Genomic DNA, 16,486 nt, shown 5'->3' on the forward strand with positions numbered 1-16,486 from the left:
AGTCAACGCGCGGGTCAAAGGACTTTACAGGGCTTCCGAGCACTGTGCCACCAACGCAGGTGCTGCAGGGGTGCATACATAGTACAGCTGTGGCGCTCGTACACAGTAAATGACAAGGCGATTGCCGAATTATTGACACCTCTATTTGAAGTGTGAACGAGGAATTCGTTGGTAAGTTGTGAACGTTACACTTCCGATGATACTAATTTGACTATCAAATTTCTACTTCTCTTAGTCAGCAGTGATTGGTCACCTACGATGAGAACATACCATGTTACCATTAGTAGTTGATTTGACATGATTTATGGGAGGAAAGAAGGTAATTATCTACGATGGCGCTTCCTGAAGTGTTTAACAAAATACATTTTACGAAGTGTCAAAGGCGTCATCCAAAGTTGACCGTAGAAGAACAGCAGGAAACTATTGTTGTGCACGTCCGTTGAGAAACTGCAGACAGTGTATTACGATGAAAACAAGATTCAAATACATCTGAGTGCACATAGCAAGATAGGAGGTCCGGAAGTCTTGGGTTATCCAGTCAATGTTCAGTTTGCACTTACCCTTATTCACTTGTGAATGCTTTAGCTCCAAGGCTGTATTTCGACCTCTTTTTGCGCCATAACTGAACATTTTTCGATAGCAAACGTTGAGCTATTCCTGTGGGACGATTGGTGACGAGGCCACGCCGTTCAATGAGTTCTGGACCAGCGAAAGTTAAGCGGCGCCCTAGGGAGAATCATAATCTTTGGCAACTTGTTGAGAAAGTATAATATAAAAACAAAAACTGAAGAACAGGTTTACAGTTGTTACACAATCCCCCTACTCACAGCGGGTGGAGAGACCATGACAGTGCATTTTATTTTACGTCGGCAATTCCCAGTGTGAGACAAACAGGTTTCATCACAGGCGGCTCAATCACTATTACAGTACAGTTACCAATGATTTTGACGATGAGATACAGCTGGATATTGATATCGCTACAATCTTGTCAATATAGAAAACTGTTGTCTGAGTTTTTTTAGGCTAGAAAGTTGCTGACACAAAGACCTTGGGTTGTTAGTTTTAGATTTTTTTGTGTTTAATAAAAACGTCGGATCAACTAGAAATGATAAACACTCTTACAATGTTGCAATGTTTTTATCGCTTGTCGCTACAATCTTGTCAATATAGAAAACAAATAGCGAAATAGCCTGAAACCCCCAAGTTCACTTCGTACTGAAGTAGGTCAGCTCATTGAGAAATGTGGTGTCATTCATTTGTTTATAACCAAAGTAAAGTTTGTTCATTTTACACATCACTCTATTATTTTTTAAGTCATGAACTTTATTGATATTCAACTACAAAGAACACTGTCCTCTGAGTCTAAATTTGCAGTAATGTCGTTCTTTTACCACCTAGTACCTCTCCGTGAATTTGAACTGCTTGTAAAACTTGGCAACCAGTCTCTGTGTGTGTCACCATTGAAACTGATAGCTGCTGTAAAGATATAAACATACTACATAGTAAATTAGTTTACAGACATCTTGCTGCGTCACCTGCTGTTTTAGTCTGTCTGATGTTGGCGCAAAGTTGTAAAAGTTGACCACTAAAAGGGTAAATTCGAGAGCAAACTGACAAACCTAATTAGGTAGTGTATCAATATCCAGCTGTATCTCATCGTCAAAATCATTGGTAACTGTATATGGTGTCCAATCCATGCCAAAATTACTACTTTGATTTTACAACACAACATGCCATTCTGAATTCTATTTTACAATTCAACATGCTATTTCACAACACAACATGCCATTCCGAATGTTGAATTGTAAAAGAGAATTCGGAATGGCATGTTGTGTTGTGAAATATATAGCATGTTGAATTGTAAAATAGAATTCGGAATGGCATGTTGTGTTGTGAAATAGCATGTTGAATTGTAAAATAGAATTCGGAATGGCATGTTGTGTTGTAAAATCAAAGTAGTAATTTTGGCATGGATTGGACACCATAAACTGTACTGTAACAAGCTTATTATTGAGTTTTTCTCAGTTTTCTCTGTCACTGTCAGTCCCTCTCCTTTTCTTCATGCTCTGACTGATTGAAGTAAATAAAATAAATGACTGTAGGGGGGTTTACACGGTAGAGTTGACTTTTCAGATCGTCCTCAGATTCAGATCCTCAGATCTCAGACTTCAGATCCTATAACTTCAGATGCAGATTCGAATTTAAGCCTTTTACAATACCCGTATTAACAGTATGATTGCAATATTTAAATAATAATTTGAATATGACATGTACAAGGCAGCTTTTAAAACAAAAAAAGTCTACATAAACGTTTACGCTCAACAAGTTTCAACGAACACGGATCTACAATTACAGATTAGCTAACTTGCTTCTTCCGACCCCTGAATTCTGATTTAGCCCGGGGTCACTGGCCTCCAGTTATATTCCCTCTCCATACATATTACGAACGATGGTTAAATACGGACTGTCAATAGCCAGCATTTACATGATCATCGCGGTCTTGATCGTTCGATCGCGCACACAGGTTATCGTAACGTTGCTTGGATAGTCGTTTGAGGCGGGCGGCTGCAGGTCGCTGTTTACTTGGAAAAAAACTTGAAAAAGACCTGCGGCCGCCCGCCTCGAACGACTATCCAAGCAACGTTACGATAACCGGTGATCGCGCGTGGGTGTGTTTATCTCTATGAGGGAACGTTCACGTGATGACATAACAAGTTGAATCATTGCGCACCCTGTCTTCGACAGATGACGTTCTGATTCTGAGATCGAAGTTTTTAAGATAAAGATTCAAGATAGAAATAAAATAATTTAAAGCCTTTTCAAATCTAAATTATATTTTATTTATTTATCAGTATATTACATCAAACTTTGAAAATTGTGAAATTTTAGTTATGAATCTGCGTCTGAAATTATAGGATCTGAGGTCTGAGATCTGAGGATCTGAATCTGAGGATCTGAGGATCTGAATCTTAGGATCTGAAAAGTCAACTCTACCGGGTTTACACGTGTGAGTTAAGTCCGGAGTTGACACCGGAATAAATTTAAACCTGTGCAGGGATTACCCTGGCTCAAGAACGGCATGAGATAAAATCGCACATGAAAAAAAACAGTGGGAGAATTTCAAAGTCTGTGGGAACCGGACCTAACTTTCCCTGATTTTCTGCATATTGGTTAATTTGCATAACAATACACTCAGTGAGACAGTTTTCAGACGACCTCAGTTTTCAGACATTTAATGACATGCTGTTCGTTATACGCCCTTCGCTCCGTTTTGATAGCGTTTTACAAGTCATGCTACAGCATATTAAGTCAGGTGACGCTGCCGTCCCGTTTTGGATTTTTTTGGGGGTAAAAGCTATTTCGGGCGCTACAAACTTGGTGAAGTTAGCCACACCGTACAATACGAGGTGTAGAACGCAACACACAGGGACAGCCCGTGTCCAATATCTAGAAGCGCTATACACGTTGAAATATAGTTGCGTCATCCGTGGATTAATCGTAACTAATTATCACGAAATATTTCCATATAGTTTTCTAAACACATGGAAATTGAAAATCGGGGTTCGAAGTTTCAAAATATCAATATTTAGCCCCTTATCACATACAAAATACGACGTCCGATTACTGCGATAGTAGTCCTATTACACACGCTCAACATGGGGCAAAAATTTGGCAACTTTGACCCCCCTAAATGCCACTTCTGTCGGTGTTAACAGTTGAGGATAAACACAATAAATTTCGAAGGGTATGGTAATAAGATTTCGTTGTGCTCGTCATTTATGAAACGGCTTTGGGCGAAATTCACTACCCTGTCCGAAAACTGTCATTCTGAGTGTAGTTGTAATCGGAGGCGGTCGAATCCATACTTTCCACTGCGGGAGTAACGGAAGTACAGTAGTCCAGAATAGTGCATTTTCGTTTTTTCTTCGCACTACCACTCGTACTGGACACGAATATTCCTTCGAAAGCGCCATTTTGAGCTACGACAACACACTGTACATCAGCAATGAACACTTGCTGTATCGACTCCAATGATTTGTCAATGAACGCAAAACTACCTGTTGGCAACCAATCACAAACGCTGTTGAAACGGGTAACTCTGCAACAGCTTTTTTCTAGCGTAATTATAGCGCTCTCTACGGCGACACAATGTGTGGTTCTGTACTGAAAACCGGCCAAATGTTACCGATGAATTTAGATTGCGTAAAGGTATCACGTACGCGCCATTAGAATTATCGGCGCGACTTTTTTGCCCAATTGATTTTTCTGAATGCGATTTTTCTGATTTTTGAGCGTAATATCGCGTTATCGCGCCCCAAAGTGATCCCTGCCTGTGTCAGTTGGACGTGTGAACAGACAACACCGAACTAACAAAGAAATAAATTAATTCGGTGTCGGAGGGCTGGTCCAGGTTCGGTGCTCCGTACTAAACAATGGCCTATTTACACGTGTGACCAGAACACCGAACTAAACGCCGAACTATATCCTGTCTTCGGGCTTGCAGTCATTACCACAATGGACGGTGTTCAAGTAAGCTCTCGCGATCGCGGCAACAATTGGCCGCAGGAAGAGATCAGGCTACTAATGTCAATCTGGAGAGACAATAATGTCATCCGTATGATGGACGGCACGTAGAGGGATTGGCAAGTGTATGAGTTCGTCGCTGCCAAGGCCAGGGAGAAGGGACTCGAGAGGACAGCGGAACAATGCCACAACAAAATCAAAAGGTTGCGAGCTTAGTTCAAGTCTGTGTCCGACAACAACCGTCGTAGTGGCAGAGCTAGAAAAACGATGCCATTTAACGGTGGGAAAGCAACTCCACACATCATTTATATTTGGGTTGTTTGCGTTTTGTGTATGATATTGTGTATAATATAAGTGTATATCATGTTTAAAGGCGGAGCCTCCCTTTAAAAGGGCGCCAACCCATGGCGGCATTCATTGTGTAAGTGGACACCAACCGGCAACATGAGGGCACATGCTCCAGAAAATGCCACTTTTTAGTTTTTCGGACCGCAAAAACGCTGACAGACTGCCAAGCGGTCAGCACGAAGCTGCTGCCGATCGAACCCTGTGGTTATATTCAAATTCTAACGTGACTGGAAGACGTTTTTTAAGGAAATTCGAGTGTGGTGCTGGGGAATAAATGAGCATTGGCAATTTGAACCGACCGTCAATCAAACGGTTATATAAGCTCTATTTGCAGGATTAGCAAAAGGTGACAAAAGATTGAAATCACTTTGTGTAATTAATGTAATAGAAATCAAACATTGTACTGGCCATGTGTTTGACTGGGAGGAGAACTCCACTAATGCGAGAACCAGGGATTGAAAAGTGCGGCTTTAACTGTTTTATCTAAAATGTTGCTTAGCCATGGCGAGACTTACCCGTAATCTGCGTGTCTTGTGTTAATCTGCACTGGAGCGCAGAGACTACTGACACTGTGATCCTTTGGCGCTATGTTTCGAAAACAGAGTTTTCTTCATCAGTGGCTTTAAATTAATTTTTGATTGGTGAGACCTGTTGAATGGTTGATTGTTTTTATTTTATAATATGTTGTTCCTCTTACATTTGGTAGGGAAGCTAGAATGTCTACTGTTTGGTCTTGTTGTGTTTGTTTAGGTTCATGTGAACCTGAGTTTGAGCTATTGTAGTTTTTGTGAAGTCTGGCGCTTATAAGTGTGTCGCCTATATTTCTGTTCCTTCTATATGCGATTATTGGTTTGTTTTGGAACAGTTTTTTTAATGTTTCGTCTTATTCAAGTTCACTCCAGTTTTCTGACAGGGCTTGCTTGATTTTTGTCGGTTCGATGTACGGGCTATACGTTGTTATGAAGACTACTGTGTTGTTGGTGGCGTTATTTCTTTCGCTTGACCCAAACTAATTTATACCTTGTGTATGACGTGTAACCGTGAGATCGCTTAGATCGCTGATAAGGAATATTTACAGAGCGACTAATCAGGTAGCCTCAGGGTTAAGAAAATACACGTGTAAACCCACCTTAAATAGCCTAACCTATAGCCTCTTGACTCCTTTATTTATTTTACACCCCATTACAAGGATGCTTTAATCTCTCATATACACATCTTGTAATAAATTAGTCAACACAACTAATTATGCTAATCTGTGGACTTATCCAGGGTTGTTCAACATTGCAAAGATAACCTTTCCTATCTTTCGCGATGTTGACTAACCCGTAAAATCCCTGATAAGTCCACGGAGTAGCATAATTAGTTACAAGATGTGTATATGAGAGATAAACGCCCTTGTAATGGGATGTAAAATAAATAAAGAGTCAAGAGGCTAGGTTAGGCTATAAAGTCATTTATTTTATTTACTACGATCAGTCAGAGCATGAAGAAAAGGAGAGGGACTGACAGTGACAGAGAAAACTGAGAAAAACTCAATAATAAGCTTATTAATAGTGATTGGGCCACCTGTGGTTTCATGTCCAACAAACAATACACACCCGTAGTTTGGGCACAACATCACATTCCGAAGTCACCGACTCGTTACCTGATGCCAGTGATGGTTGTAAACCAGCATGGGACTCTTGAAGCCCTTCTGGCCAGAAAGCTGTTCAGATGATAGTGCAGACCTGATCAGCTGTTCTAAATGTCAAAAGACAAACTTCAGCCCAACTCTACTTGCAAGTAGTGATCAGAAGTCAGAAATACTAAGTTTAGTGACCAATTTTCTGTAGTGTAAGTTCTTGAGATCCAAGAAGTAATTTTCAAAAACAAACCTTGTTTTAAATTGCCTGTTTTCTTAGCTTTATTCATTTCTTTCCAATTACATGTATTATCAGTGTACCGAAGTCACTGTATCAAGAAACTTAATGAGTTGTTCTTGACTGTTTTTAACAGTGAGATTTATGTTGCAAATAGTTGGCCAAATATTATCTCTCACTATCGGTATTTACTATGAATGAATTCAAGCAACTTTAAATGACATCTTGCAGATATACATATGTTAAATATAAAAGAATATCTTCAGCAATTGCTAAATCATATTGTAACATATGTTGGACTATGACAATATTTATACCTACCAAGTTCACCAACAATACCTGAGGAGCAATGTTTGAAAACTCCCAGCAGATATCTATGAAAGAAAAGGCTATAAAAGAAAAGGCTAACATCTGTTGAAAAATTTGTCTTATCATTGATTTCTCTGCCAAATTTCACATCAATAGGTCATAATGGGAACAATCAAATGATCAAAAAGATCTAAAACAACTTTCACAGAATTTCCAATCATAGGAAGTACCTTTAAAGGGACATAAGCTGTAACTTAAGCAAGTTTTTCAGTATTCTCTGCTTCTATATATCAACTACCAGGTCTGACCCTAATCTCGCTGTTTGTCATGCTTAAATTTTGAGTATTCTTTATGTCAACACAGCTTGTATGTGTGTAGTGATCATTGTTTATTGTGTACAAATGAATTCTAGTCTAGACTTGAATACAATTTTTAACAATAACAATGTAGATTATACTCGTATAGGTTGTTTTGATATGCTAAATACTTGGCATTAAATTACAGTTTAGAGATTTAATGCAGAAAGTGTAGAAAAACCACAAAGTAAACGTTCTGAAAAAATAGCCAAAAGATACAGCTTATGGAGCTTTAAAGGGGAAGTTCACCAAGGCTAATTATTACATATGCGCTCGCTTTTTGGTCACTTATTCTGGAAATGCCGTTTTCACCATTTATAACTCCCACAATTTTTTACAAAAACGGATAAAAATAGTGGAGGAAGTTGCATTTTTGGGCTTCATCAACTTAATGTATTTCAAATCATGTGGAAAAAAGCACCAAGCTTGGCGTTTTCATCACATGATACGGCAGGGACCCATCTTCTGATGGGTATGGCATTGTCATTCACGTTCAGACCAAGCTGTGTGTATTTGCATAACTGTTGTTTATGTTATGCAAATACACATAGCCGAGGTGAACATGAGTGAGATTCCATACCTATCAGAAGATGGTCTTTTTAATTGCACAATTTTACTTTCATAGAAGATGGCAAGTGATGAAAGACAGTGTTTCCATGGTAACAAGGATAGATACGGAGGAGTGACAGTGATAACTGAAGAAGAAGAGTGCAAAGATGATGATAATTTTGAAAAGATGTTGAAATGTGAGATTTCTTTGAACTATACCTTCTTTTGTAAATAGTTTTGAATTTTGCAGCTCTAAATCAATGCATCCCTTAATGAATTTTGATGAATTGAATAAGTACATAAAGATACAATAAAACAAATAAAACCAAAGCAGTAAAAAAGGACAGTTGACAGTGATTTAGTCAATGAAATGCCTTTGACAATTCCATCATCAGCAGAGATTAAATTTCCTTATTATACATATTATCAAGTTTAGCACCATAGATGCACTGTAATAAATGTAGTCACAGAATGTTGTGGAAAAAAATGGAAGAAAGTTGGATTGAGACTGATGTTTGATTCTAAACATATGATGAGTTGATTGCTGACTTCAAATGCTCAAGAAGTTTTGAGAGAGAAATGTTGGAGTAGAAATAATTCATATGTCGGTGATAATTTCTAGTATTATAGAGTCCAAGGTTACAGTAGGTTGACAATTTTCTGAGGTGTTGTAATACCTAACTTTTTCATGCCTTAATTTCTTTCCAAATTTTTTTATTGTTTTTAGTTCCAGGTTTTTAAGTTACTGACATCAGAAAAGAATGAAATGATAAGAGGAAAGACAGATGAGCATTGTAAACATCATGTTTCTACTGCCATGAACATTAATTAATATTTTAGTAAGCTGTAACCCAATATGTCATTATGTCTTACTTTTAATCTTTTTTCAGCATCTCTTGTTGCCTGGCAACAACAGGGTCTTAGAGGAATAGGACTTAAGATTTCTCTTCGTCAATCATCATTTGTGCCTATTGCTGCCAAGGTTTGTTTGTCATTTATTTACTCTTTTCAACAACTCATGCAAAATTCATAAAACTAAATTAATCATGTTGAGAGGTATCCACTAAACTTTGTTTGTCATTAAAACCTATTTCAACACAGTGAATTGGAACTAAGTTGTTTTGAAGTTTGTTCGCTGGTTTGGTACCTTCTTCCATAAACAGTTTAAATTGTCTGAGTAGGAACATAAAGCTAAAATAAATTTTCATCGCTTGACAATCAGATATTTTCATTCCAGTTTCATATTATAGGGATGATATTGATGAATAATTAAGAAATAAAATTTGGCAGTGTGCTGCTGTCTCAATCAACTTTGTTTATATTTTAAATGTTGTTGAAGTTGTACAGAGAAGTGGTATCTTCCAGGCTGTATGTTGTGTGTTCTCTGCACATACTGTATACATGCATAGTTTCTAAGTCCTGGTTGCTGATATCATAGAAAGTGCAAGTATATATGCCTCTGTGAGAGATTTTCTTGATTTGGAGAAAGAGGGCTAAATACAGACATTAATTTGCATATATTGGCAATTTTTACCACATTGTTGATATACTTTATGAGAAACATGCATGTATATTTGTTTCCTAGTTTTTGGGTAATAAGTCAATGAGAACCTAATATAAAATATACACCCCAATAGTATACAACTTCATTCAAAATATTGAAGCATTTTTTGTGTGAAAATAATTTTCTTCGAAAGCAAAATGAAAGAATGCCGTGTTAAAGTAAAGCATGTATTTTAGGCAATCTGATTAAAATCAGATGTAGAGTATGGCAATGTCTACTTACGCGTACGCGGTATTCTCTTGCTGACATTTCAATAACCTGGACTGACTACATATGTGAATTATGATTTGGCCAACTTTCTGCTTGTCAACTGTTCTTATTACTTGCCACTGTTTGGAAGAACATATTATGTCTGTACTTGGTGAACTATGGCTTGTTACATAGTAATCTCTCAGTGAATTAAAAGTTGTGTTTTCAAAAGTAAATGAAACATCAAAACATATTGTTTCATTGCATTTCAGCATGGATTTGTCTTTCACCATTCCCAACCCTCGTATGTGTTGATGACACGATGGCTTCCAACAGATGTTCCAAATCTATTACCTGCATTTGCGAATCATTATATCGGTAAGTCAATGCTGACAGAGAGACTTCTTTTGTAAAATATTCCTGACTGGAGAAGTGAAAATAAAATTTTCCATCAAAAGCAGTATGTCATATTTTATAATCTTACAGTTACTTTTCAATTATACAGTACACGCTTTTTGAGGAAATTGAAACTCCAATTTATTTTCACTTTAAATATCTGGCTGTATAATTTATTCAAAAGATTGTTTTTAGGTGTTGCAGGATTTGTTATCAATGATAAAAATGAAGTACTGGTTATACAAGAGAAGTATGGAGTGTCTGTCGACGGCAAGCCAGCATGGAAACTACCAGGGGGACTGGCTAATACAGGTCAGTCTTTACTCCTTGTCTATGTCTTTACAAATCTGTACCTTGATAAAGGCTAGACTTGGACCAGGGGAATGCATAAATGGAATATACAGTACTGAATAATCATCCAACCCTAGAGGCTAGGGTTTTCCTTTGTGCATTTAATACATACAGTACTATGGTGTATGTATCATCAACAGACCAACATATTCAAGACATTGGGTCCACAGAACTGTATTGTAGCCAAAATTCTGTGCAATGTAACAACATAAAATTTTGCTTTTCAAAAATGTGCTTTGCTCCAAACATCTTGAGAGGAACACTTGTGAAAAATGTACTTTCAAATTTGAATCCCATTCCCCCATGTACCCTATATCGCAGACCAAATGTTTGCTCCAAGTGTGTGTTAAGAGCCATTTCTGGCGATCCCTGGATCGCCTTTGTTCTAGTCTGTAAGAGGATTATGGAGGTGTGATAGCCTTTTGTTTCCATTGAAATTATAATCTGGTTGGTAAATTTTCTGATGAGACAATCTGGCGCCAACGAATGCTTTTAAGATGTATGATTGGATGATATACATTATCACTAAGCTTATCAGCTCACAGACAACAGATCAATACCCTATACCTTGCATGATAACTATAGAGTTGGGTGGTGTGCTATATTTTATGACCTTTGAACTGTGGACAGAAATAAATGGATGACAGCTCAAATTATGGAAGTATAGTGTAACAGGACAGACTAGCAGCTTCCCCAGTCCTTTTGTACTTCAGAGCAAAACTCAAACCTTTAAAATGAGATTTAGATTGATCATTGACCATTACAAGGGAAAAAAGGCACAGTCAAACAATACAATTTGGTTCTTTTCAGGTGAAGACATACCAGAGACGGCAAAGAGAGAAGTTTTTGAAGAAACTGGAATAGAGACTGAATTTATATCATTGCTGTGTTTTAGACAGCAACACAATTTCAAATTTGGCCAGTCAGATATTTACTTTATTTGTTACATGAAACCAAAGACATCTGAAATCAAGGCATGTCCCCAGGAAATAAGGGCTTGTCAGTGGATGAAGGTACAACATCATTTTACATGTTTCGATAGCTCACTTCATGTATAGACAATAGAAATTGTTAATTTGATAGTTGTATTTATATATCTTGGTTACAAAAGCAATTTTCTCGATAAGGTATGAGCTACATAAACTTTCATTTTGTGCAAATAGTCAATCACTAAAGTCTTCTGAATACAATTTGTCTGACAACATTATAACCATGTTGAAGTGAAACACATTCAAGAGTAGTTTGTATACTCCTTGAAGGACCATGAACTGCCACTTTTGGTACATTTTTCTTGACGGTAATTTAAACTAAAATATGGATACATTTAAATAAAACTACAGTACAGTAAGCTATTGGATGGGAGGGCATGTGTAGGTTTTAACAGGATAAATTATAAATGAAAGTCAAAGGATTACGCAGAACTAAATATATTTGTCACAAACATGGTATAATCCACTTGAATACAAGGAACTCAATATCCTCTGTGCCATATTTTGTTTTTGTTCCAACATGTTTTCAATATGGCAGGACATTCATAATTAATTTGAATGTCTTGGCTGTTCTACTACAAATTAATATTGTCACGACATGGTGAAAGGCAGTATCATTAAACTGGTATGATTAGACAAAAAATACTGACAATTTGAGATAAAAAATTTCATAGAGTTATATTCATATTTCACATTTCATTTTTCAGTTGGAAGACTATGCCAATCATCCGAATGTCACAAGTACAAATCGTTTTATCATCAAGTGTTTTATGGAAAGTGCAGAACGTGACCACAAGTTTCAACTGGGAGCAACACCTGTTCTCAACTACAAGAAGACTGGTACAAATCTCATATACAGTGTTCTTGCACAGGAAGCAGAATTTAACACTTGTGACGAAGAAAATTAAACAGCCATCTCAACTTGCTTAGTGTGTATTCCATAAATGGAATGTCGGAAGTTTTCTCCTCAGGTATTGATTACTGTGTGTGCCTCTATTAGAGAACACACAAAATCCCTCCATCAGAGAGCGCACGGAGGAATATTTGTTCAAAATGTTCATCATAAGGTACATTTGGGGAAAATGTTTTAGCCAACCAACTTGAAGTCAATGTCAAACAAAACACTCAATAGCACAATTCTTCTTTCAACATCCATTCTCAGATGTAAATGGTACCTCTTAAAGGGCCAGTAGCTGATACTTTTTTGACGGTTTTTGTTTTTCATGTCAATTTTATGTTCTGCTTTCCACTGCATGCTGTCTGCACAGTGTGTAAACATGTAAAATGTACAATTTTTTCAACATTTAAATACTTGTCCAGACTAGAATTCAGTTGTCAACAATAACAATGCAGTCCACACATGTGCCGAGTGAGTTGAAAAACTGAATACTGTATCTCAACATGCTTTGCAAAGTAGAACCAGAAACTGACAGTGGTACTAGTAGACATTAAACACAAAAATAGTGAAAAGATCACAAAAAGTTACAGCTACTGGCTTTGTAAGCACCTGACATTGTAAGGTTAATGTGTGTGTTATATCACAGTTACGAAAGCTGAAAGAGTTATGTTCCTGATAAGATTAAACAGGAATCACAAAATTATTTCAGGGATTTAAAATTCTTAACGCTTGAGAGGTGTGAATTATCATTGGTAAAACTCTGAGGTTCACCTTTTCATCTCTCATCAGTTTTGTTGATATTTAGTTTATCCTTGAATAGGAAATCTTTTTGCGTTTTAACCAAACCTTTCACTTCAATTTACAGTGTTAATACATGAAGTTTACTCTGTTTATGCTCAAAAATGACATTCCGTTAACCCTTTGAGTGCTGTAAATTTTCCCACCAAAATTTTTGTGCAAAATTTTACAAACGTTTTATGAATTTTTAGTAATGTTTTTGGCAATTTTGAAACAAAATGACATTTCATTGGCTACAGTTTTTGATCTAAATTTTGGGAAAATTTTTATCTGAAAAAAAATTGTTTGGGTTAAAGTTTATAAAGGCAGCAAAAATTTACTTTGGCCCTCAAAGGGTTGAATGATGTCAACCACTGCAGTGAGACTCGAATCCTGAAGTGCAGATTACAATACTGACAGCTGAACTGCAGAAGTACTAAGCAACATCCCAGCTCTGCTCAGAGTACCCTGTTAAATCAATTTTGATATTTACAGACACTGCTATGTCAGCTGGTATATTTCTGGATGATAATACCACATGAAGGTATTGAAGCCTTCACCAAGGTCATACTATAAAGGGGAAGGTTTGTGTTAGCATTTAAACATGAATCTGTGCATTTGATATGATATATGCTCACAACTTTGGCATTACTAGACTTTGACTACAATTGACAGGAATCATAGAGTTCAAAATCAAATGATTGGAATTTACACAATTTAAACATCTAAATCAAATTAGTTCAACTTGACAGGATTAATCCCTTTGAGTGCTGTAATTTTTCCCAGCAAAATTTTAGTGCCACATTTTACCAGTTCTATGAATGATTCTGTAATTTTTTTGAAAATTTTGGACCAAACGGACATCACATTTCATTGGCTAGTTTTACATCAAAATTTTGGCAAAATCTGAAAAAATCTGACTGGAGTACATTTTATAAAGGCAACAAAAATTGACTTTGGTGCTCAAAGGGTTAAACAGATCAAAATCAAATGATTTGAACTGACAGGATTCACACAGATAAAAATCAAATGATTACAATTGTTTATGGTTTTAATTTAAGGATTATTTATATATTGTTCACTTTTAGTTATTGGGAATGGAAAGAGGCAGGGTTGAAAATCATCATGTCATCATGTCATGATGTCATGTACCAAATCTCTATGCTGCTAGTGAATGCAATATACAGCATCCTTGTAAACTACACTGGGCATTTCATAAAATGATTAGAGTTTTCATACCACTGTATTTCAAACGTGAAACATGTTATTTATGACTTTATCAGATTGTTGACTCAGATTAGAGTGAGAGAATTCAAAAAGACATGTTGTCATGAAACACATGCTGAAATCTATGCAGGCCAGCAACCTTGTTTCATTGATGTAAATAATAGGAATCAAGGGAAACATCCCCTAGAGTTTTGATGTCAATCATTACCAAAGCTAATACCTGAGTGACTAATGACTACAAATAAAGTAATGAATGAAATGTAATGAATCTCAAATGTTTATTTGACGAGTTCAACAGTACAACTACAAAAGATGAAGATCAGATTCAGAATGATAAGAGAAACAAGACACTCAGTGTGACAGTTTTCGGACGACCTCAGTTTTAAGACATTTAATAACATGCTGTTTTTTGTACTCACTTCGCTCTGTATTGATAGCGTTTTACAAGTCATGTGACAGCATATTAAGTCAGATGACGCTGCTGTCACATTATGGATAGCTTATTTTTCGGTAGAAGCTATTTTGGGCTACAGACTTGGTAAAGTTTAGCCATACCGTACAATACAAGGTGTCGAAAGCAACACACGGAGACAGCCAATGTCCGATATGTAAGCACCATACACATCAAAATATAGTTGTGTCATCCATGGATTGAATGACAATTTATCACAAAATCTTTACAAACAGTTCTCTAAACACATCGAAATTGGAAATCGGTGGTTTGAAGTTTCAAAATATCAATATTTAGCCCCTATAATCACATTCCAAATATGACCTCCGATTTCTGCGATAGCAGTCCGATTTATACGCACTGAACATGGGGTCAACAATTTGGCAACTTTGACCCCCTAAATGCCACTTCCGTCGTGTTAACAGTTTGAGGATAAGCACAATAAAGTTTCAAAAGGTATGGTAATAAGATTTTGTGGTGCTCGTCATTTAAGAAATGGCTCTGGGTGAAATTCACTACCCTGTCCGAAAACTGTCACAATGAGTGGACTGTTCAAGTTAATGTAGAGACCATGACACAGGATATACCATTTGATCTCTGATCTGTCTCAAATACCGATGACACTACGCTACCGGTTTGTCATAACTGATCTGTCTAAAATTCCTAGTTTGAAAGCTATTTGATAAACTGTTCCAACGTAGATGTTCTGCTGACCTGTTACTTATCAGAATACATTCCATGATAGGCTACATGATTTATGTATTTTGTAATGAAAATTGACAGCATCACAGAACAGATATAACTTTGCAAGATAGCTGTAGGCAGCTAAATACTGAGAAAAGCTACATCAAAGTTTGATGCATAAAAATTACAATATCATTTGAAAAAAATTAAATAAGGTAGTCCTCACCAAAACCAAACTCAGCAGCAATTGACTGGGTTATTTCAGAGAAGAAAATACTTTCAACAAAATTGAGAAATTTGCCCAAAAATCTGCATAGGCCAATTTTGATAAGGAGAAATTTGACTGAGTTCTTTGCAATGAACCCGCCAGAAAGTTTCAAAACAGCTGCACAAGATTTTTTTCACAAATTGAAGATATTTTGATAAAGGAAATTTGTCAAAACCATTCACATTTCAAAACCTATTGAACAAAATGAACTTACGACCAAAAACATGAAAACTCAATTTGAATAGTGTCACCTTAATTTAAAAAAATGTTTGAAAAAGGAATAAGAAAATGTGTTTCAATGTATCTTAATGAGCGCACTCCAAGGATACATGCATCGATATAAAGTACAAAGTGCAATTGGACCAGCAGTAGATGCAGACTTTTGTTTGTTTGTTTTTCCACACTTTTAGCTCGTATTTTTCAAACTCCGAAATCCCTGTGAACAAAGTCATACACTATACCTTTCTGCCTACCCTGTAGTTTAATGTGGTGTGTCATTGACTCTAAAAAGTTTTCTTTACATCAAGGCAACTTTGCGTGCTTAATTTATCGGCATACATCTACACTGGCGCAGTTGTGACATTGGGATATACCGGAATGTGCATGCTATTGGCCAAACACCACAGAAGTTTCTGGTGGATATGAATTCTGTTGTTATTAAATATGCATTAATGCAATGATGTCATGACTGAGCCTTGAAAAAGCAGCTCACCATCACGATGGTGTTTTATCATATTTGTACCACCT

The 16,486-nt window shown here is 36.7% G+C and overlaps 1 protein-coding gene across 4 annotated transcripts; it reads left to right on the plus strand.

The window, feature by feature from the left end:
- The first annotated feature begins 6 nt into the window (after positions 1 to 6).
- LOC139144640 (nucleoside diphosphate-linked moiety X motif 6-like) lies at positions 7 to 14,600 on the plus strand. Of its 4 annotated transcripts, none has more exons than XM_070715346.1 (7): positions 7 to 171; positions 8,022 to 8,142; positions 8,836 to 8,927; positions 9,971 to 10,076; positions 10,290 to 10,406; positions 11,256 to 11,458; positions 12,142 to 14,600. In XM_070715346.1, the coding sequence occupies exons 2-7, from the start codon at positions 8,025 to 8,027 to the stop codon at positions 12,340 to 12,342; spliced, it is 837 nt and encodes a 278-aa protein (XP_070571447.1). In that variant the 5' UTR covers positions 7 to 171; positions 8,022 to 8,024; the 3' UTR covers positions 12,343 to 14,600. The 4 variants fall into 4 exon arrangements, with proteins under 4 accessions (XP_070571447.1, XP_070571448.1, XP_070571446.1 ...); XM_070715347.1 differs by having other exon boundaries at positions 31 to 171; positions 8,025 to 8,142; XM_070715345.1 differs by lacking the exon at positions 7 to 171 and adding an exon at positions 196 to 319.
- Positions 14,601 to 16,486: the final 1,886 nt, after the last annotated feature.

The sequence above is a fragment of the Ptychodera flava genome, chromosome 12, assembly GCF_041260155.1.
Source record: "Ptychodera flava strain L36383 chromosome 12, AS_Pfla_20210202, whole genome shotgun sequence".
Classification (NCBI taxonomy): Eukaryota; Metazoa; Hemichordata; class Enteropneusta; family Ptychoderidae; genus Ptychodera; species Ptychodera flava.

Excerpts from the sequence above, each read along its gene's own strand:
- LOC139144640 (XM_070715344.1), top strand. The coding sequence starts at position 4,652 with ATGAGTTCGTCGCTGCCAAGGCCAGGGAGAAGGGACTCGAGAGGACAG. Across the intron at positions 8,928-9,970 it reads TTGTGCCTATTGCTGCCAAG|CATGGATTTGTCTTTCACCA; the intron begins GTTTGTTTGTCA and ends ATTGCATTTCAG. Across the intron at positions 10,077-10,289 it reads ATTTGCGAATCATTATATCG|GTGTTGCAGGATTTGTTATC; the intron begins GTAAGTCAATGC and ends GATTGTTTTTAG.